A 23,345-nucleotide genomic window follows, 5' to 3' on the forward strand; every position below is an offset into this window, starting at 1 on the left:
GCTCAGAGCTGCCAATAACCCAGCAACCACTTCTTAGTTCTTCCCTCAATGATAACAGTTCCTGCACCACTGTGTCCCGCCCCCTCCCTCCCCCCTCCCCCCCTCCCCGCCCTCCCATATTGACATAAAATCAGCCAGGACTGATATACACAGCAACTATCCTTGATGTTAACTAATTAGACCTGAGTTCACAGGTTAGAAAAGTCAGTGATTTTTTTCCTCCGCAAAGATAAACATACATAGGGCTTGCATAGATTCTCCAAGGTCACTGCTACAGACCTGGAATTTCAGCTGTGTAAGAGGCAGAAATACGAAGATCATGGACTGAGACAGATGGAAGCAAAGACCAAAAAAAAAAAATCAAGTAAAACAAAGAAGGACTGGGGATGTGGCTCAAGTGGTACAGCACCTGGCTTACAAGTACAAGGTCCTGAGTTCAAACCCCGTGCCACCCGAAGAAGGATGAGTAAGAGAAAAGAAAGAATTGAACATGTTTTCCTCAGAATGCGATCATCTGCTGTGCCCAGCAGGCTGAGTCCTGTGTCTGTTCCCAAGACTCCCAGGGAGTCCCTGAGGACTGTGATTGCCATCCCTTTCTCCCTAACTTGGCCAAGAAGACGCTTTGCGTAGGAATTTCAAAGGCACAGGGCATGAGTCAAATGTTCAGTGAGTCACGTCTCCATTTCTTCATGCTGTTCACCCAGGAATCCTGCTGCGGGCATACCCTGTGTGGCAATCCTAGACAGTGCTCTTGGGAGGTAAAGGAAAAAGGTACATTGGTTTTCCCAAGAAGCTTAACAATCTGGCCAGCCTGTCTCAGGAAGGGTGGGTCCCAGGACTTGGATGTGCCAGACTTCGTGCCATTTGGATTTCAGAACTCCAGCTTGGAGCCTCCTCAGAAGCGATCTCACCTCTTCCTTCTGGCTAGCCTGGCCCTGGCCTCAGGACATTTCCGCCAACTTCTACCATCCCGCCTCATACTTGCCTCTGCCCACAGACACCCACAGCTGCCCCCTTCAGGAAGGGGAATCTGACAGGTGCCCGGGCACACTCAACGCCTTCCTCTGTGTCCTCCTCCCCTAGCCCCAGCATGTATGGTGGGTCATGAAGGAATCCCACGGTGCTAGGTGTATGCATGGCAGCCCTTGCTTGTCTGCCGCCGTGTAAGTGGAGGTAGCTTCCTGTAGTTAGGACTCAGGGCCCCTTACCTCATATGGCGGATGTGGGAGAGGATGAGGAGGAGCTGGGCCAGCCGCCGGTGCTGCTGCTGCAGTGTCAGGCCCGCTTTGGCCATCAGGTGGATCAAGGTGTCTGTGATCTTGTCCAGGACCCGGTGGATATGGTCCTTCTCTTCCAGAGACTTCAGGGTGCTGGACAGAAAGGTGTACACGCCTGCAGGGGCAGAGAGACACAGAGGGACTCAAAGCGGATGAGGCCAAGGAGACCGGAAGTGTCCCTGGGTCGTGGTGGAGAGCTGGGGTCCTCTCCCTGCCAGCTGTCCAGCCTTGGGGACATTCTGGGCCCATTTGAAATCAAGCGCCTGTGTGACCTGATGAATGCATATGTGTGTCTCCTGGCCCCAAGAGGCCAAGATGGCCTCCGTGTGCCCCAGCCAAGAGCCCCAGAGAGGACCGCAGCATTGTAATGGGAGCACTGAACTCCTCCTCTCATTGTCTGGTGCCTACATGGACTGAGCACTTAACACTGACCCTCAGCCCAGGGGACAGCGGCCGTGTTTCTTCTCAGAGCAGAGCCACGCACTGCCAGCTAGAGGTAACTGGGAAAGCAGCGTCCTGGGCTGGACCTGGGCCCAGTTTTCCATTCCACATCTAGTGCTGATCAGGAAGACCCTCCCCAGAGACATGGAGACTCTGGCCAGCTTCAGAGAGGGTGACGGGTGCCACGATCATCACAGAGAGTGATGGCCGCCTTTTTCCAGGCAGGATTTAATTCGCTTCTGGAGTCCCGGTGAGGTTTGGGCCCAAAGCACTTGTGGGCATAGAGGAGGGAACACTGGCTCACGGGCCAGGTGGGCCTTTCCTCTCCTGCCTTCCCCATGCCCTCTGTGCCACAGCTAGAAGCAGATCTACGCCGACGCCAGCATGGCTATTTCTTCTGCGGTGGTGTATGGAGCTTGTATGCTGGGAATCCTAGTTACTAACTAGGGAGAGGAGAGAATATACAGGCTCAGTTCTCTGCCAAGGAGCTCAAGGGGTGAGCAGGAGCGAGCAGAGGGGAAGTGGTGAGAGCTGTAAGTACGTGGGGAAAGGAAGGGAAAGAAAGAGAGAAGGGAGAGGAGGGGAGGAGAAGAGAGGAAAGAAGAGGAGGGGAGGGGAAGAAGAAGAAGTGGAGAGGGGAGGAGAGGAAGAAGAGGAGAGGAGAGGGGAGGTCAGGGGAGGGGAAGAAGAAGAAGTAGAGAGGGGAGGAAGAAGAGGAAGAGAGGAGAGGGGAGGGGAAGAAGAAGTAGTAGAGAGGAGGAGAGGGGAGGAAGAAGAGGAGGAGAGGGGAGGGGAAAAAGAAGTGGAGAGGGGAGGAAGAAGAGGAGGAGAGGAGAGGGGAGGAGAGGAAGAAGAGGAGAGAGGAGGGGAGCATAAGGGAGGGGAGGAGAGGGAAGGACAGGGGAGGAGAAACGAGGGTAGGGGAAAAGAGGAGAGGAGAGGAGAGGGGAGGGGAGGAAAAAGAAGAGGAAAGGGGAGGGGAGGGAAAGAGAGGGGAGGAGGGGGAGGGGAGGGAAGGGAAAGGGAGGGGAAGGGAGGAAAGTGGAAGAAGAAGTGGAGAGGGGAGGGGAAGGGAGGAAGAAGTGGAGAGGGAAGGGGAAGGGAGGAAGAAGAAGAGGAGAGGGGAGGCGAGGGGAAGGGAGGGGAGGAGAGGGGAGGGGAGGACAAGGGAGGAGAAGAAGAAGAGGAAGAAGAAGAGGAGAGTAGAGGCCCAGGACCCGAGGCAGGGGAACAGTGAACAGTGAAGGGAACTGAAGGCGTGGAGGGAAGGTTTGTCTTGGGGCCACCAGGATAGATTTTCCCTTAGCTCAACTCTCTAGAACTCAGCTCCTCCCACCAGCCACACAGGTAAGCTAGGGCCGCTGTGCAGGATCATCACTTGGATTTCCTTCTGTTCTGTCCCTGGACCATCTTACACCTAGTTCTTCTCCTCCCCTTCCCCCTTCTTCATCCCTCGGAGGCTTCCAAGTCTATCAATGCTGGGCTGCCCATGGGCCCTGGGGTGGTGAGGGAGGGTGGGAGGCGTGGGTGGGTCACACAGGAGCCTATGGGTTGGGACTAAAGAAACCACCCCCACAGATGAACTCAGAGTAAATGTAGTTGTCATTGCCCAGAACAGAACACTGCTGTGGGATTACACACACAGAACAGCCACAGCACAAGAATGGTCACAATGCTGGCTGGCAAGCGGTGGCATTCATCAGGTCCCGGCATACTTGAGGTACACTGATCCGAAGCAAACAAAGCAGAGAATAAGGTGCAGGACAGGGAATGGAGCATAAAGAAATTGCTGGAAATATATATATATATATATATATATATATATATATTTGGCTTTGGGGGATACTTTTAATTGTTAACTGGGTTGCGCCAAGTAGTTTTGATCCCGTTAGTCAGCCTCTGAGTATTCATCCTTCTCCCTCAGTTTTTCTCCACTCATCTTTACCTTCAGCTTATGTCGTTCAATTTTTCCATCATGCCCATTGAAGACAATGACTACATTTTCCCATGCTTCCTCCCTCCCTTCCTGTACCCCACTGATGGTTGCCACTCTTGGTCTCAAATACGGTTTGGCTTCCTGACACTCACTTTGGTAAACAGTTGGTTAGTTGTTCAGAGGCATGACACAATTGTACTTCTCTGTGAGCTATACCATCCTTTAGTCAGTCTGTTTCTACAGAGCCCTCTAGATAGTATCGTCCATGTTTGTGTTTTACATCTAGCTTCATTGCCGTTGGTCTCGCTGAGCCAGATATATTTAACATCATTTCTAGGTCCAACCATTTCCCTGCAGATGATGTAATGTTATGCTTTCTGATAGATGAGCCAGATTCCATTGTAGATGTACAGCATTTTCTTGGTCCACTCATATATACAAGGGTTAAGCTTTGGGTTTTCGGTTGTTTGTTTTTGCCGATCCTGAGGCTTTAATTCTGGGCCTGGGTGCTGTCCCTGAGCTCTACCACTTGAGCCACTACATAATTTGAAGTTCCTGCCTGGGCTGGCCTTGAACTGTGATCCTCAGATCTCAGCTAGTTACAGGCGTGAGTCACTAGCGTCCTGCTTAAGCCTTGTTTTTTTTTTTTTTTTTTTTGGATCACCTTAGGTTTTTAAATACCTGGGTGTTCTTGCTCATTTTCAATACATCCCCCGTTTACATATATTTTCTGCCTGATAAACGTTTGAAGAATATACTGTTTAAAATGATCAGCTAACCTACATTTGGAAAACAGCACTTCTGGATCTTTAAATTAGAAAAACTAAAGACTCAGTCCTTTAATCAGTAAGTTTTATGTTAAGGATATATAAAGTCATAAAAGAACTACTTAAATTGTGAAGTTTTTTTAAAAAGGATAAATAGAAACAAAATTTGGGCCTGGCTGGATTGCTGTTTAAACAATATGATCATTGACAAATTGACACTCAGCTACATGTGGCCCAATCACACCGGCTAAGGAGTTCATTGTTCTGATTCGTGGTGTTATTTAATACTACCTACTGCATCTCAGCTGAGTACTTAGTAATGGCCCCACAACTCTCAAGTAGCTGTGTGGATCAGGATTACATTAAGAACTTAAAAAAATGTACACTCTCAAGTCTTTGCTTGGGAATAGTAAATGCATGTGAACTTAAAGAGAAAAAATCCACTCTTTTAATGGTTTGATTTATCTTCATATGATTTTGCAAGTTCCTCCTGGGTTAATTATTCCAAATCACTTCTTCAGGTATATCTTTCTTTTGACACTTTGCTGGCTCCTCATCTCTATAGCACAAAATTAACAACTTTTAGTGGCTCATTAAGCCCTTCTTCATTCCTTAATAGACTGTAACATGTGACATCTTAAACATAGCTGTTCAACCACAAACAAGCAGTGAGAAATGACATTTAAGAAGAAAGCAAATTGCTTTTCACTTTCAACCTGGATTCTTTGTTCTAGAGTATAACCTTAGAGGGTTTGGGGGAAAAATCAAATATTTGTTTTCCATAAAGAAGTATTTCAGTGGAAGAATGAATATCTAGCTTGTACAAAACCCTGGGTTTGATTCTTGGATCAGAAAGAAAAAGATGAAGGAAAAGGAAGGAAGAAGCAGAAGGAAGGGAGGAAAGAAGAAAGGAAGGTAGGAAGGAAAGAAGGAAGGAAGGAAGGAAGGAAAGAAGGAAGGAAGGAAGGAAAGAAAGAAAGAAGGGAGGGAAGGAGGGAGGGAAGGAGTGAGGGAGAGAGGGAGGGAGGGAGGGAGAGGGAAGAAAGGGACATTTCCTTCATACAACTGAATATATGTTTTGCATACATAATCTGTGAAGAATGATCCTGCCTCATAACTTTAAAAACTGAGCTAATGTCAGTGTCTTTGAAACTGTCTTACATTCTTCCCTAATCCCATCTCTCCTTACTCCAGAGAGTCCCACCATTTAAAGCTAATTGTTTTCTTATTTCTTCTGTTTTTCTGTGCGTTCATGTAACTGTCTGTACCTGTTAAGTGTCATCATTTTTGGATTTCCTATAAAGAGTATTACACGCATTTCTTCAGTGTACTTTTTTCAATTAAATATATTTTTAAGATTCAATTAAGAAATCAGTTGCTGCATGACTTGGCTTATGTTCTGTGTGGAAAGTGGACAGAGAAAGATTGCGAGGATCAGAAGAACAGGCAAGGGTTCAGGGCCACAGAATTGCGGTGGAGGTGGGCAGGGAGTGGGGAGGGAGACATGGTGGTTTGGAGTCAGGGGTGGCCTGGCTTGAGTCTTCCACAGGCCCTGAGCCAGGTCCATTTCCTATCACCCTATCACCACCCACCTTCCAGCTATAGCCTGGCTATCCGGGGAACCTTCCCAGGCCACAGAACTGAGCAGGCCCAACAAGCATGATGTAATTTCTAACCAATTTCTCCTTTTTATATTATTATCGCCGAGGTATGCTGACTTCATTCACCAAAAATCCTTCCCTTATTCAAGGAAATCCTAGAATCAACAATCCGAGAGGTGGAGGTTTTTTGCCTGGGGTGAGTGGTCCTGTCCATCCCTTCTCTCCTTCCTGTGTGCTCAGAGGCAGAGCTTACTGTTCTAGACTTCAGCAATCCACAGGGCCATCACTGATTGCCTAATGCTCCTCCACTAGAGGAAAAGGATCCCGTGTTCAGACTTCCCCCAGCCGCCATTCCTCATGGGTTTCCACTCTCCTGGACATTCATGCTTCTGCAGCCAGCGAGCATTGGCTGAGAACCTACTGCATGCACCACTTCGTTATCTGACAGGGACTCCAAGCCTCATTCGCTCTCGAGTGTTAATATTTTAAGAGGATGATATGGCCTGTGGAGAGCAAATTTTCTGAACACAGACTCAGGGGACACAGACTGTTCTAAGAACAAGCCTGTTTTCCTAGCCCTGCTTTGGCACGAGTTCAGTTTATCATCTCATCCTTGACAGAAGATGCTTCCTAGCAATAAGAATACAGTCTGTCAACATGCTAATAACTGATGGCTGAGTAGCTATCACCCTTTCAGATGATGTCTACTGCCTGCCATCCTTAAGGAGCCATTTGAGAAACAACTACAGTCCAAATTCCCACAATGCTCTGGGAGCCACTGTTAATAAGCAAGAGCAAAACACACCTGCTGGTCATTTCCATGTCCCGGAAGCCCTCTGCCACAAGGGTCCCTTGCTGCTCCGGACCAGTGAGCAGACAAATGAGCACCTTCCGAAAGATAGTCTTGCACCCAAATAGGATACCGCAACTCTGGAAGCTGCTTCGAATCCCAAAGATGTGGATTAAAAACCAGTGTCTATGTCATTATTCAGTGCAAGGTTGTGGGTAGCAGTTCTGGGCTATAAAGTTTCCTAAATTACACAGTTGGCATTAATGTTAGGGAGTGTTAACAGGGCCACCTGGGTGTGGGAAACAGGAGGAACACAATCCTCACAGGTACCCTCGTGTGGAACAGACTGAGATGCAGTCTGTCTTGCTCTCAAACTTTCCCAACCTCACCTGTTCCCCTTTCTGCTTCCCTCTTCCGTCTCCATCTCACCCTACATGAACCCCTGCTCTATTCCTCGGCTCTTTTTCCAGGTAATGGAGTCTTCTGGGTGTTCGATGGACGGCAGGCTTGGTCACTATAGCATATGTCAGTGGCTGGGCCCAGAAAGAAGCAGGGACTCTCCCTGGGGTCTCTAGCCTGCTCCGCCATTGCCCTCCACTTGGGGGCACATCTGACCTCTGTAGAGAAAGGAGCGTGGAGACCTGGGCTCGCCAGCTTGCAGGACACATGCATCAAGCAAAGTCACTTTTTCTTTCTTTTCCAGAAGGAACAATGGGAGAACAGATGCTGGGAGAGCTCTTCTGTGATTAAAATAGCAGAATGGTTCAAAGAGTAAGGGGAGCCAAAAAGATGGGGTCCACAGCTCTACTGGAGGTGGGCCTGGATGCTGTCACCCCCACATGGATGCGGGAGGGGAAGGGATTCTGGTGCACACAGAGGGTGGGGTGATGGAATGTACATCCACACGTTGGCTTGACATGGAGTTTACTCTGAAGTTCCTTTGAGGCTGACCATTTGATGAGTCCATGTTGGCAGGCTGTGTGCGTCACCTATGATTAACGGTCATTCTTCCTGGGGGTGGCAAGGTCCCCAGAGGGCTGTTTGGGCAATGTGGTGGGGCCACCACTTTGTGTAGTGTGTCCAGCAGGGGCTCTGGGGTGATTGTTCTACAAAGTGCCAGAAACTCCTGACCGATGAAGGGGTTTCTTTTCCAGATCTTGGTCTCTCAAAAGTCTTACTGAATGTAAAAGAAATCTATAGAAGAAAACATTTTTGGAAAGTATGCTAGAGTTACAGTTCCAAAAAGCTTTTGCCAGGCTCTACCCAAAAGGCCCAGTATAAAAACTGGTACAGTGATGGAGGCTTAAATAGAATACTTTCTCCAAGTTATTAAATAACTTACTCATTTTCTACAATCTATCAATAGAGTACTCTCTAAGCTTTCCAAACACACGCTTAGTTGAAATGATGACAGTAACATGGTAAAGTATCAAACAAATAAAAGCAAAGCCCACAGTTGGTTGTAAATATGTGTAGAGAAGATGTAAAATCAGGCAAAACCAAATTAGAGCCAAGGATTATACAATAGTACACACACCACTGAGAAGTTGTTATGGTCTCCTACATGGGACAATAGCAATATTTCCCTGGTGTGTACTAGTTTAAGTAATTTGCAACATGGTTAAGAAATCCATTGTGTGGGGAGCATGTAGCTCTTCACTTAATGTCTTCATCCTCTGGGTTTTCCTACACACTTCTTGATAGTGTGTCACTACTCTTTCTCTGTCCAATTCACCTTCTTTGACTTACCTGAAGGTAAGAGCAGTCTCTGTGGCTTTTCTAAGTTTGACAATCTAAATATTTGTATTGAGTGTTATTAAGACACTAAGATAGGACGTGTTTCTCAATCTCTTCGGTACCTTGGTGTTCCAGCCTGCACAGGTGAAGTGGCTAGCATTTCTTCACCTTGTGTTACAAGGAGGAATCACTTTGACAAAGTACGTAGGATTTATTGTCAGTGCCTGTGCAAAATTTCTTCATGTTTTTCTTCCACTCTAAAACCTTCATTATTTTTGGCATGTTATCTCTAAATTCATATAATTTATTTTTCACTTCTATGATAGATAAACTTTAGAAGAGAGGTTCTGATCATCTGTGTGTGTGTGTGTGTGTGTGTGTGTGTGTGTGTACTGGGGCTTGAACTCAGGTCCTTGGATTTTTTTTTTACTCAACTCTTTGGCTTTTTACTCAAAGCTGATGCTCTTCCACTTGAGCCCTACCTTCATTCTGGCTTTTTGTTTGTTAATTGGAGTTAAGAATATTCATGATTTTGTCTGCCCAGGCTGACTGTAAACCATACTCAGCCTCCTGAGTAGCTAGGGTTACAGGCATGAACCTCCATTGTCTGTTTATATCTAAACATACATCACAGACACAGGGCATTTTACTATTTTACTAAGGTTTCTATTTTTTTTATTGTGAGAATATCATACAGAGGAGTTACAATTTCATGGGCAAGGTAACAAGTACATTTCTTATCAAGCATTGTTGCCTCCTCTTTGTTTCCCCTTCCTATCCCTTCCCATACTCCCCCCACCTCCCCCCACCTGATCCTCAGTCTGGATATCTGTATTGAAATATATGTCATCGTACTTTCAATGACTTTAATACTATGATTTCTCCGTTCCGTGAAAGCTACAAAACAACACTGGATTTTAAAAGATCTCGTATCTAGGTAAATGTTCATCCATTTCATGTCAGGATATCTGAAGAGATATGGACATTTGACTAGACTGGTCAGTGTTACACTGGTAATTCTGGGTTTTTCTCCACAGTGTGTGAATCCCAGTCCCGGCTGCGTCTCAGACTCTCCTGCAGAGTTTTACAAGCTGCAGCTGCCCAGGTTCCAACCCTGATGTCTGGAAGCCAAGGGTGGAACTTGATATCTGAGCTTTCACAAACTCTGCAGTCATGAGTCATGGATGCCAGGCTGGCAAAACATGAGATAGATTGCCTTGGTTTTGTTCCTAATGCAGCTACTGCAAGGTAAACTTATGACAGCACAGACTGCATCTGGATGACCCACCCCTCCTTCTCCCCAGGGATGGGAGGAGGAGGTCTTCTGTGTGGGCTTCCTTGTCCAGTTGCTCTCCTCCCTGCCTTCCTCTCCCTTCTGTCAGGACAGATTAGAATGGAAATCGCTCCTGGGATGGCTTTGGACAGCACTCCTTTCAGATGAGAGATCCCTTGCCTGCCCTAACTGACCACATGGAAGAGAACTAAGTTGACCAACCAGTGGTTTTTCCTCTGTTCTGACACCACAGCATTCCACACCAAAGACTTCTGTGACCCAAAAAGGTGTACGGAATCTGAACCCCGCTGTGTCCTCCAATTCAATTCAGCTCGGACACCATCGGCTTGGAGATAGTACCAAATCCCATGGGGCAAGGACCCAGTCCCCAAATGTCTCCCACCCCCCTGCAGTGGCCAGTGGCCAGTTCCAAAGTGCTTGAGCCATTAAATGGTTTGAAGCTTATTTGTCATACCAAGTGTCCTACTCAAATGCAAGATGCAAAGTGTCTTATGATGATTAAATGAATTCATTTGTATACACTGAGATAGAAGGATGGGTTTTTTTTAACTTCTTGTTGACATTTTCTACCTTTTCAAAGCCTTAGAATGTGTGGTTTACTTAGAAATCTTTTCTCTTCCCAAATGTCAAAATGAAAATAAAATGATTCTAGAACTAGTTAGTCATCGTCCATCATGCTAAGTATTCATTCTGAATTTCAACCTATTTCACAGTAACCAGTTGGTTCACACAACTAAAGAGCAAGCCCTGGATCTCTGAATGCTTTGATGTGATTCAGAAATTCAGCTCACATTACTAAGGACTTCTAAGAGATTGTTCTAGGCCATGCAGAAACTTCATTCTCATTGTTGTGAGCTGAATAAAGAGTACTGCTTTGGGAAATATTTGTCCATAGATTAAGAAACTTTTTTTTTCTAAGGAGGGGGATGGGCTGCTGGTACTGGAGCTTGAACTCAATCTCTTAGACTTTTTTTCCCTACCATTTGAGCCAAACCTCCACTTCCAGCTCTTTGGCGATTAACTAGAGATGAAAAATCTCATGGACTTTTCTGCCTGTGCTGGCTTCCAACGCTGATCATCATATCTCAGCCACTCAGGAAAAGCTAGGGTTACAGAATGAACCACTAGCACCCAGATGCCTAGATAAAAAATATAAACCCCTCCCTCATGTGTACTTTTTATCAAAAGAGGAAAAACTTACTTATACCCCAGATTTTGCGCCATTGTAACACTAGTGTATCTAAGAGCACACATAAAGACCTTTCTTAATGGTCACATACTGCCTGAAAGATGGCGGAAATGAGTATCCCTACCCCGAACCCAACAGGAAACAGGTGGTCTGGTTCACTTGGAAATATTATATCTCTAGTGCCACATGAAGCCATACACTTCTGATTCAGTGACACTGGTCAATTCGGTGTAATATTTTGGTAAAATGTGCTAGATGTTCTAGAAGGTAAACACTTAACACATCCATACATTTAAGTTGACTCGGAAGGAAGATATCTTGATGGGTTCAGCTGGGAAAATGGATCCACTGACTCAGTTGACTTAAAGGAAATTCTTAAATGTACTTTGCTTTCACGTGTGACCCCAGTTCTGAATTATTATAGTAAATCATATCCTAATCTTTTCACATAAAGCCATTATGCATGTATACTCCACTTAGGAGCGTTATTTCTATGAGTTATACGTGGAACAAAGTAAGAACCATCCAGGTGTATTTCAACAGTCAGTGGCTACCTGGCCAAAATCAGAAAGATGCTCCAAAAATGTACTTAATGGAAAGCATGCAACCTGGCCGACGTCCCTTCTCAGGGAGCTGATCTAGCCAGGAAACCTGGACAGTTTCCTTTATTATATTTTTCCAAGTCCAGGCTGACAAAACACCCTGGAGGAATTTGTTTCCCTTGACCTCACCTTTCCTTGCTTGGTACTTCCAGAATCCTGGAGCACAACTATAGAGAGAAAAGTAGCAGTGACACATGAAGGTAGATTTCATTTTCTAAAGATGACTGCAGCAGTACCTCCCATCAACATGTTTACCACAGCGCACCTGGGCAATCTACCAATGGAGATCTGGGGTCTAGACCCCTCTCCTCAGGTCTGGAGAGACTCATGACTTTTTAAATGCTGTGGAATGAGCTGGAAATGACTCTACGTGACCTCTAAGCATATGTCATAAAAAGCTAACCAAGTTAGCCGGGCGCTGGTGGCTCACACCTGTAATCCTAGCTACTCAGGAGGCTGAGATCTGAGGATCACGGTTCAAAGCCAGCCTGGGCAGGAAAGTTGGTGAGACTCTTATCTCCAATAAACTACTAGAAAACCAGAAGTGGCACTGTGGCTCAAGCAGTAGAGTGCTCGCCTTGAGCTGAAGAGCACAAGGACAGCGCCCAAGCCCAGAGTTCAAGCCTCATGATCGACCAAAACAAAAAACAAAAAAACAAATCCACCAAGCTGTTGCCTAGTCAACTAGAATGCTTCCTGTGGGAACCCTACAGACCTTGTAAGAGATCTAGTGTACCCTGCTGTAAGACAGGCTATGGAGCAGTATGCCAGTGGGCAGCACCTCTGGACATGCCAGCCAACAGCTGGCATCAACTCCAGCAAGGAGTAAAGATGCCTCACGGTGACTACAGTGTCAAAGCTAGAGAGTCTCTCCCTCTGAAATGCCCAAAAATCATGGTGAAGAGACAAGACGGTCCCTCCGAGCTCCATCCAAATCTGTAACCAAATATGTTCATTTCCTTCTTATGTGTGCCAGTACCAGAGCTCAAACCCTGGGCCTAGACACTGTTCCTTAGCATTTCTGCTCAAGGTTGATGCTGGACCATTTGAGCAATGCCTCAAATTTCCCCCTTTGGTCTAGTTCATTTGAGCTAAGAACCTCATGGCTTTAATCCTCAGATCTCAGCCTCCTGAGTAGCTAGGATAATAAGTAGGAGCCACCAGTGCCTGGCTACCAAACACGAAACAGGTATTAAGCGTGGGCATAGTTAACTCCCTTACAGCAGCAGCTAGAGCATACTTGGGTGCCCACATGAGACGTGAGGGGTGGGAAAGCGGCTTGGAGATGAAACTGCTGATGTGCGGGAGCCTGAGAGACGGCAGACAGCGGTCCTTCCTGCTTCTCGTTTTGGATTCTGTTGCCTACAAATGCACACCCTTCTGTCAGCCATGTGTGCAGCTCACAGATTTCACGGGAAACTTTTAGCTCTAACTCCTGCCCAGCTGATGATCAACATGTGAGTCATTCCCTCGCTGGAAAGTCGAGCAGTCTTCACGCTAGGTTCTCACCAGAGAATGAATGACTTTAAATTCTGGGCTGTGTGGTCCTTTCATACTCTGATTGCAAGAAGCTAACTTTGTAGACATTTTCTTGAGGAAAAAAATTTTATGGGGAGTAACCAGTTTATTTTATCTCCATGAAAAGCCTGTGACACTTAAGTGGAACACGTTCTACCCTTCGGTTTGGCAAAGCACAGGGAATTTACAGCTAGATTTGTCTCTCACCCTAGCAACTGTACAGAGGACTTCTGTGCACTGCTGTAACTTCCTGGTTTTTATTTTCATCATTGTTCTCCCTTCTTTGGCTCTCATCAATTTTTTTTTACCCCTTAATGAAATTTGTGAAGTCATTTTGAAGCAGGATAACTTATGGAAACTGAGGCCTGGAGTAGGCAACTAAGAAATATGGTATATGAAAACTTAGAAATGCTATCTTTGCTCCAAAGAGAGGCAACTGAATGCATTCTTTCCTAAGGGATGCATTTCTCACCCAAGAATTCACAACTGCCTGACATGATGCCCCAAAATGAAGATAGCAGGATGTCTCCTCCTTTCAAGGATAAGGATTTGTTTTATGACAGGATGCATTCTTACCTGGAAACTCTGAGAAATATATAAATAAAATAATGGAAAAATGCTTTTCTATCCCCATGTCAAACCAATGAACAGTATTCACATGAATTGAAGTGTTTATAAAACACCATTAACTAACCATCTGACTGAGCCTTGGATCCAGAGGGACTAGTGTAGGATCTAAGAACACAAGGTTGGCTGAGAGGCACAAGTCCACTTGATGCTGAACTGTGCAGACTCCTAAGGGATCTTCAGCATCAGAAAATAAGAAACGAAGCCATGTCCCCTCTCTTATGACTTTCACATTTGTCTCCTGAGTCACCATCCTCTGGAAGCATTTTCCCAGAGCACAGAATGGAAATGACTCTTTGGTTAGTTCAAACACACACACACACACACACACACAACTTTTGTCCAAAATGTCTATTTTTGAGAGGTGATTTGGCATGTAGGTGGCACATATCTTTAGTCAGATTGTTTCCATCATTGTAAGTGAATACTAGAAAGGATAAAAATGTTCTTGAAAAGGTGTCAAACGCCCATGACTATGACAGATTTTATTATGCTTTAGGAGATAAAGCTTATAATACATCACAAACATACAGAGTCAGGATTCTAGGATTGGGTAGTTAAAATGAATTTGTTTGGTGGACTTGAAGCAATGTGGTTGTAAAACAAAGTCTCTTGTTTAAGGAAGTAAGAGGAATTGGAGAAGCCTGGAGTTGTCATATTCCAACTCTCCTTCCTGCCCTGCCCCCATCTGTCAGAACTCCCAGGATATGTGGACCTTCTAGAAGAAAGTATGAAAAATACTAGTGTTCAGAGTGAGAAGATAAGTGGAAGACTGACGGAAAATAGTTGCGAAAGACATACCTGCACAGGGACCCCAAATAAGCCAAGAATAATTCAAACTCAATCCAAAAGCAATCAATCCGATTCACAACGGGGCCAGAGATCTTTACAGACCCCCTAATCAAGGGGTAGCAATATCATTATATAAAAAGAGGCTTAGCCTGGTTCAATATACACAAGTCAATGTAATTCAACACAACAAAAGAAGCAAGTATAAGAACCACATGATCATCTCAATAGATACAAAAATAGTATTTGATAAGATTTAATACCCTTTTAAGATAAAAGCTCTGGAGAAACTAAGAATCCATGGGCCATTCCTTAATATAATAAAGGCTGTATATGACAAACCTATAGCCAGCATTATACTTAATGGTGAAAAGTTAAAACCATTTCCTCTAGAATCCAGAATAAGACAAGGATGTTTGCTCTCTCCACTACTCTTCAATATAGTACTGGAATTCCTAGCAAGAGCCGTAAGTGCCGTAAGTCAAGTTAATAACATAAAAGGGATTAAAATAGGGAAATAAGTAAAACTATCCCTCTTTGTAGATGACATGATCTTATATTTAAAGGATCTTATAGATTCCTCCCCCAAGTTACTTGAGCTGATTCAAAACTTTGGCAAACTAATCTGCAAAAATCAGTAGCTTTTCTGTAGGCCAACAATGAGAAGATCGAGAGTGAAATCAGGAAAGCAACTCCATTTGTAATAGCCTCAAAAAAATCCTTAGGAACTAACTTAACAAAGGATGTGAAGGATTGCTATCATGGAAACTTAAAAAATCTGAAAAAAGAAATTAAAGCAGATTTAAAGAAATGGAAAAACCTTCCATGCTCCTGGATTTGAAGGGTTAATGTCATGAAAATGGCAATACTGCTCAAAGCTATCTACAAATCCAAGACAATACCCATCAAAATCACAATATTCTTCAGGGAGAGCAATCTAAAAATTCATATGGATTAATAAAAGACTCCAAATAGCAAAAATAATCCTTAGCAGGAAGAACAGTGCTGGAGGAATATCAATACCAAACTTCAAACTTTACTACAAAGCTGTAGTAATAAAAGCAGCTTGGTACTGGCATAAGAATAGGTCTGAGGATCAATTGAATAGAATACTCAGAAATGAACCCACAGACCTATAGTCACCTAATATGTGATAAGGGACCCAAAAACACAGGATGGAAGAAAGACAGACTCGTCAACAAATGGTGCTGGTAGGGTTGGCTATACTTGTGCACTGAAGCTAGATACTTACATATCACTCTGCATCAGAATCAATTCCAAACGGATCAAAGACCTCAGTGTAAGGCCAAATATCACGAATATATTATAGGAAGGGATAGGAAAACACCAGGGCTCCCAGGCATGGGTTGAAACTTCCTAAGTAAAGATCTAGAATGACAACAAATCCACTATAGACTGGATAAATATACTTGCATCAAACTGAAGAGTCCCTGCATGGCAAAGAATGTAGCTATCAAGATAAAGAGAAAGCCCACACGATGGGAGAAGATCTTTACTAGCTATGCCTCAGACAAGGGCCTCATATCTAAAATACAAAATTAACCCCCCAAAAATAAATCCTCAAAGAAACAACAACCTAACTAATAAATAGGCTAAGGACTTAAAGAGAGACTTCTCAGAAGAAGAATGGTCAAGAGATACATGAAGAAATGTTCAACATCTCTGTCCATAAAAGAAATGCAAATCAAAACATTGAGATTCTACCTCACTCCAGTTAGAATGGCCATTATCAAGAAAACTAACAATAACAGATGCTGGTGGGGATATGGCCAAAAGGGAACACCACTACACTGTGGGTGGGAATGTAAACTTGTTTAACCACTCTGGAAAGCAGTATGGAGGTTCCTCAAAAGACTAAACATAGAGCTTCTCTATGACCCAGTAATTCTACTCCTGGCCATTTATCCAAATGAAAAAGTTACACTGGGACATGATAAGTTAAACAGGACTCTAAACATTCACACAGTGAGATCAAAGGAAGATTTTCTTAGGAGAGGATCTCAAGGGCTCAATAACTATGTGCCTATGATCACAAAAAATGATGTGTATCAATATGAACTCCAAGAAATGGAAAGAAAAGTTTTATTATTTTATTTTATTTTTCCCTTTTGTTGCTGTTTTTTACTTCTGTTGTTTTCATCTTATATGTAAGTTTATTTGTTTAGGGGAGGGTAAGGGTGGGACTGGTGGGACAAAGGGTAAACAAATGCAGCAGTGATGCTCACTAGTCACTATGTCAACAATAAACTATACAACTTGTGGGGGGGGGGGTTGAGAGGGAAAACAACTGCAAGAAAACAAGAGGTGACACATCTCATAGGTCATTACCTGACTTATGTAACTGTAACACTCTGTGCATCACTTTTACAATAAAAGGAAATTTTCAAAAAATGTAGGAAGATTTTTTTAAGACACTTAGGGTTGTACAGAGTTAAGAAATGGCAAGTCAATGCAACAATAAAATCCTACTACATGTCCAACATCCAGACCAAATGCTAGAACACTTGTTTCTGATGGGAAGGCAAAATGGTGCAGTTCCTTAGAAAACTAAACACAATCCAGTGTTCATGATCTTTAGTACTCCCAAAGGAACTAACTTTTTTTGTCTTCACAAACACCTGCACATAGGTATTTGGAGCTATTTTATCCACAATTTTATCCACCAGGATGTCCTTTGTTAGATAAATGGACAAATGGTAGCATATCTAAACAATGAAATATTATATAGTGTTAAAAAGTGAATAAGCTACCAGCCCATGACATGGAAGAATTTTCCATTTCTACTAAAGTATGAAAATCAACTTGAAAAACAGTTAACAGATGATCAGAGGCTGAGGCACTCAATGAGGCTGGAAGGACATTCACACAGGGCAGGGAGTAAATCCAACGGGTAAATAAGTGACAAAGCCTAAACTAGAAACCAAATGTCACTTACTTTTGGCCCAGTGCTCAGTAGCTCTACCAAGATTTTCCTCAAGGCTTGTGAGAAACTAGAAATGATTGCCAGAGAGGTCTGAGAAATGCACTCCTTTCTTCTAGAATGATTCAAGAACAATCCTGCTTTTCAAACCAGGGCCCAAGCTGGTATAAGGCAAGGAATGGAAGTGGACAGGCATTTTCCAAACCTGTTTAATGAAGGCTTTCTCCAAAATATTAATAAGAATTATTTTGGAGCGGTTAAATGATGGTTCCTTGGGAGATTGTGTTTCTTGGTGGCTTTTCTATTCTATCCACGTTTGCTGCCTTGAGCATGTATTACTTTCATAATATGGTAGAGAAAAATACTGTTAAAATTTTGAAAAAGTGCCTTTCATTCCTATTATTCACAAATTTTTGTCAACACTTTGAAAGTTTCAGAGAGAATTAGAGTTGGTGGATAAGGACTCTGAAGAATAAGGCTCTTGGGCCAGGTGCCAATGGCTCACACCTGTAGTCCTAGCTATTTAGGAAACTGAGCTCTGAGGATACCATTCAAAGCCAGCCCAGGCAGGAAAGTCTGTGAGACTCTTATCTCCAATAAACCACCAGAAAACCATTAGTAGCGCTGTGGCTCAAGTGGTAGAGCGCTAGCCTTGAGCTGAAGCGCTTGGGGACAGCACCCAAGCCCAGAATTCAAACCCCATGATGGACCAAATAAAAGGCAAGAGTGGAGCTGTGACTCAAGTGGTAAAGCACTGACTGCCTTGAGCACAAGCTAGGAAACAGTGCCCAGGCCCAGACTGGCAAGAAAAAAAAAAGAGGCACTCGCTGTTGACTTCTTTCATAATATTTCTACCTTTTTCAAAGCTGCTCACATTTCTTAACATTTTCATAGCTTGTGGTTTCAGCAGCAAACAGAACCAACAAATCTGTTGCCCACAATTTTATTTGAATAATGTTCTTAAGTGGAAATGCTTGTGGACCTGTCACCATATCAGAGTCCAGCAGGAGATCAGTTTCAAGACCTGACAACAGGGTGTCCCCAGGGGGACAGGCCAATGTGCTGGCAGCAAAGCATCTATGCACATAGGAGCGGCGGAGGGTTTGGCTTCTATTTCTGTCTAACTCAATGATCCACATTTGCTACTCCAGCAGAAATGTGATGTTTCACCTGTCAAGATGAAAATATGTTGTACATTCTGCATTTCATTTTCATTTATCATTCTTGTGCACGCCACTTTTGTTTTGGTGCCTGTACTGAGGCTAGAATTCGAGGCCTGGGCACTGTCCCTTACCTTTTATTTTCCCCCCACAATGCTAGCACTCTGCCACTTGAGCCACAGCTTTACTTCTGGCTTTGTGGCAGTTAACTGGAGCTAAGAGTCTCACAGACTTTCTGACTCTGGTTGACTCTGAACTGCAATCCTCAGATCGCAACCTCCTGAATAGATAGGATTCTAGGCTGGAACCACTTTTAAAGAACAAACTTTCCATGCAAATTCTCTCCTGACACTCACGCTAACCTCTCCTCAGTGCTGACTCTGTTCCCAGTCAAATGATGGAACCCATGTCTCCTTTCCTTCCGTTGCAGAGATCCTAGAAGTTGACAGTACTTGATCCTTGGGGTCTGGACGGGATTAGACAAGGCACAGGTTGAGCCAGCAGCTTCAAGATCCCCGAAGAAGGGCAAAGCTGTAGTGAGCGATGGCTGGTTCCAGGCTAATGCACTTCATCCAAGCTCCTTACCCACTAAGGAAGGGCACGCCAGTCACACAGAGACCCCTGAACCCAGAGCATGGGAAGCCGTTGCTGGGCCAGCTTGTCCTTCTCTAGAAGAGTCTAACTCCAAGACAGATTCACTTTTGGCTCTTCAATTATCTGCCTTACATTTATTTTTTGGTAAATATCACTGTAAAGAAAAAAAAAATCAATGGCCTAGGACCAGTGTCAGAAAAATGAACCTGACTCATCAACGCAGTTCACCCACACAGTGTCTATGCACATAATAACATGTAAAAAGAACACAGCGTGACACAGACCCTAGAAAGCCACATCCTCTAAGAGAGGATCTCGCATTGAGTGGACACACGAGGCTATGGTCTATGTAGTGTCCCTGACTGACTGTGGCTATACAGAAGGAAATGGACTGTCCTCTAGTCATTTCAACAACCTGTATACCTGTGTTCATGGGCCATAAGGCATGAGAGTTTGCCCCAATGGGGGCACTTTCATGTCAGGTTGGTTGGTGATAATTTGCTGGGACCGTAGGAAATATATATATATATATATATATATATATATGTATGTTTATATATCAAGATTTCTCAGGATCTTTCGTACATACCAAGTCTACTTCTAGTAATGTGTGCAAAGTAGTCATTTAACTATGGACAAAAGATTTACTGAAAGTGCAGAATAAGTATCATATCAAGAAGCTTTCAAATGCTTAAAAAATCTGTTGCATGGATCATGACCAATTATGTAGCCATTTAAAATCACATTTTGAAAGAGGGTACATATGTGTAGTGTTAAATGAAGTATGGACATAGAAGTAGTGATATCTGCTGCAAATGATACTTCAGTCAACAACAGGCCCCAGGCCCCAATGAGACTAGTGTAGCACTAGACGTTCCTGTCACTTAGCCACACAGAACGATGGATCACTGGGTGTGGGGATGCTGGTCTGAGAAGACTGACTGCTGCAGCAAAGCATTGCATAGACCATGATGTATACTGTCTATCACTTGAGAAAGATGGTAAGTGACTGTGGGTACTGGTTTGTGTGTTTGCAATCCTGTATTTTCATCATCATTTTAGGATGTAATACTTATAAAACAATCCTCCGTGTTAGGTGACCTCAGCCTGCTACATCTCATGTTCCCTGTGCCCGACAGCATCAAGAAGCCGCCATGAGTGAGTGACCTGGACCTTTTCAGTCTAAGTACATCCCATACTGTCCACCCAGCAGTGGAGTCACCCATAAAAGCAAGTCTCAGGATGTAGCCCCATTGTTTGGTGTCACTGGACACTTTATGAATATAGGTAACTATGCTGTACATGGATAGGAAAATAGTACCTAACACAAGCTGTACATCTAAGTTGACACTGTCCTGAGAGCTACCTTGTATTAACAATAACCCCATGACTTAGGCCATTATTACAACGTCTACATCAAGGACAAGAGGACAGGAGCACAAGGGGTGGATGCAACTTAACCAGAAGAAGTAACAGGAAAGCCAGCGGCTGGTGGCACACACCTGTATTCCTTGCTACTCAGGAGGCTGAGAACTGAAGATCGTGATTCAAAGCCAGCCTGGGCAGAAAAGTCTGTGAGACTCTTTTATCTCCGATTAATCACCAGAAAACCGGAAATGGAGTGGTGACTCCATGTGGTAGATCCTGGAGCTAAACAGCTCAGGGACAACACCCAGGCCATGGATTCAAGCCCATGAATGACTTAAAAATAATCAACATGAATTTTGGAGATAACAAACTATCTTCGATCCCCAGTATTTCACCTCTGGCTCCTGAAACCCATGTTCTTCTCACATAAATCAGATGATCAGACCAGCCAGATAGTCTAAAGTCTTCACTCTTTCTAGTAGTTCAAAAGCCCAGAATTTTCTCTGAGACTCAAGGCAAACTTCTTCTAGCTGGGAGGTTATAACGTCAAAACAAGCCATCTACTTTGAAGGTACAGTGACAGCAAAGGCCCAGAGCAGACAATCTTATTCCAACATGGAGAAAGAAGAAAGTAGGAAGCATTGGTGCAAATCAAGACAGAAACCCCATCAGGGCAGACAGTAAATCACAAGGCACCATATTTGTTATCCTATGCCCCACCTAGTCATAGGTAGGTCCCAACCCTTCAGGCAGCCTGCGCTCATGACCCTGAGTCACAGGCTGACTTTGCATTCTGCCCTCCCCAGTGGAGTGGCACATGTCTGTTAGCTCTGTCTTCCTGGGGCTCTTGTTCAGTCTCTACAAGACTCCTTCAGGCATTAACCCATCAGATTCATGACAGAGGCTAGACTCTGTAGCAAACTCCTGCCTGGATTCTCAGGCTTCCCTCTGAAATCTGAGCAGAAGTTAGAACCCTTGCTTGCACTCTGTGTGCTTGTAGAACCACCAAAATATAGCTGCCACAAAGGACTGCCCTGCTATAAATGCTGCCCGGGTCTATTGGGACCACAGCTGCAGTGGCCACAAAGCACTTCATCAGTGAAAAGTAGGGAGTAGAATCTCAAATAGGCCTTAGGTAGCAAGTCACATTAAACTGTCCCACACATGGTCTCTGAAACAAATGTACCCCTGTGAGCCACCGGACTATCACCATGCAATCACGTGAGAGGCAGAGTCACTTCACTTGCATTCCAGTCCTGCAGAATTAGCTCTATAGACTTGTGGTCAAAAGGGGTTGTGATGTAAAAAAGATGTGCAGGGGCACAGGTGTTTGTGGGGGACATAGCATGCTTCTAATTCTGAGACTGAGACTGTTGGAGGGGCTTACAGAGTAGGGGAGAAAAAGGGAACGCTAGAGAGGGGAACAGGACCAAAGACCAGCTCATACTACATTTTCTGGAAACTAATGGAGGCCATGAAGTTTGTTTAGGGACACATGAGAAGCCAAGTGCCCTGAAAGGCTCGGAAAGTCGAATCAACTGCTGGCAGCATCCAATCCTTCAGAGAGAAGACAATGAACCACTTAATAACTATGAAGTCCTAGTTAGCACCAAATAATGACAATAAGCAGACTCCCTGGAGAGGAATCTTGGCATGACAAAAGAACTCAAGAGACAATATAATCAAACCTTTTCCAGTGTGACAACAAGGGGCAAATTTGACAATGTGCCCGTTCTTGGTTCCTAAGGCCTGTTCCTGTCAGGCGCCTTCAAAGCTGAGACTTAATGATGCTCAGGGTTATAGTCAATATGTTTTTCAAATGTGCGTCCATCTATATATAGGCATTCTCTGAATCACTGTCTTATTTCCAAACATAAAAACATAAACACTCTTGTTGTCTCATAATACAGAGGGAGGACAAATAATCCAGCTCCACAGAGAGGAAATACTCTTGGTGATGAGAGCTTGTGATAATTCATCCTGGCAATAAATGTTTCTTTGACCACAGTGTGGCCTGTGATGAAGACAGGAAAAGCAAACTGGACTTCATCGACTTGGATTCCATCAGCCATGTTCTTTTCATCAGGACACCGTGAAGACAACACAGCTGCCTTCACGAAGCAGAGCTAGATGCCGATGGCTACCCTCCACTTAAAAATTCATACCTAATACAAGCACGCCTGTTCATCATCCCGAGGCACTCCAGGCACTCCGTCTACAAACAATCCTTTCTAGAACCCTTTCTCCTAAGTTTCACCTATGGTTTGTAAGTATTTGTGGGTTTGGGCCCTCATTCTTCTGTATTATTTCATCAACTGAAAGAAATGCTGCCTGAAGATAAGCTTTGGATGAGCAGGCAATCAAGTCTACTGCATTTCAGCGGTCCTACATTGAGTGGTCCTGCTAATGAGGATTCAGGGACCCCGCAGGTACAGAGACTACTGGGTAGCTGGACTTGGTATGGGGGGTCAAGAGAAGAAGGAAGACCTACAGTGGACAGAGATTCTGGAAGAGCTGGAGTCAGGAGTCCAACTGGAACCTACTTGACAACGTTATCAGAGACTGAAGTATGAGGGCTGCATTCTGGATACATAGACTTGTGAGTGTGTGTGTGTGTGTGTGTGTGTGTGTGTGTGTGTGTGTGTAAAACATGCTTGTAATTCTGAGATAGTTGGGGGAGATTACAGACCAGAAAGGAAAAGGAATGTGTGAGG

General features: G+C 44.2%; 1 protein-coding gene across 2 annotated transcripts in view; it reads right to left on the minus strand.

Moving 5' to 3' along the window:
• Positions 1-23,345, minus strand: part of Esr1 (estrogen receptor 1) — a 239,358-nt gene that overhangs the window by 3,451 nt on the left and 212,562 nt on the right. For both annotated transcript variants that reach the window (XM_013027016.1, XM_013027017.1), the window contains exon 7: positions 1,209-1,392. In XM_013027016.1, coding sequence (XP_012882470.1) covers positions 1,209-1,392 — 184 coding nt within the window. The remainder of the gene's footprint in view (positions 1-1,208; positions 1,393-23,345) is intronic.

The sequence above is a fragment of the Dipodomys ordii genome, unplaced genomic scaffold, assembly GCF_000151885.1.
Source record: "Dipodomys ordii isolate 6190 unplaced genomic scaffold, Dord_2.0 Scaffold98, whole genome shotgun sequence".
Lineage (NCBI taxonomy): Eukaryota > Metazoa > Chordata > Mammalia > Rodentia > Heteromyidae > Dipodomys > Dipodomys ordii.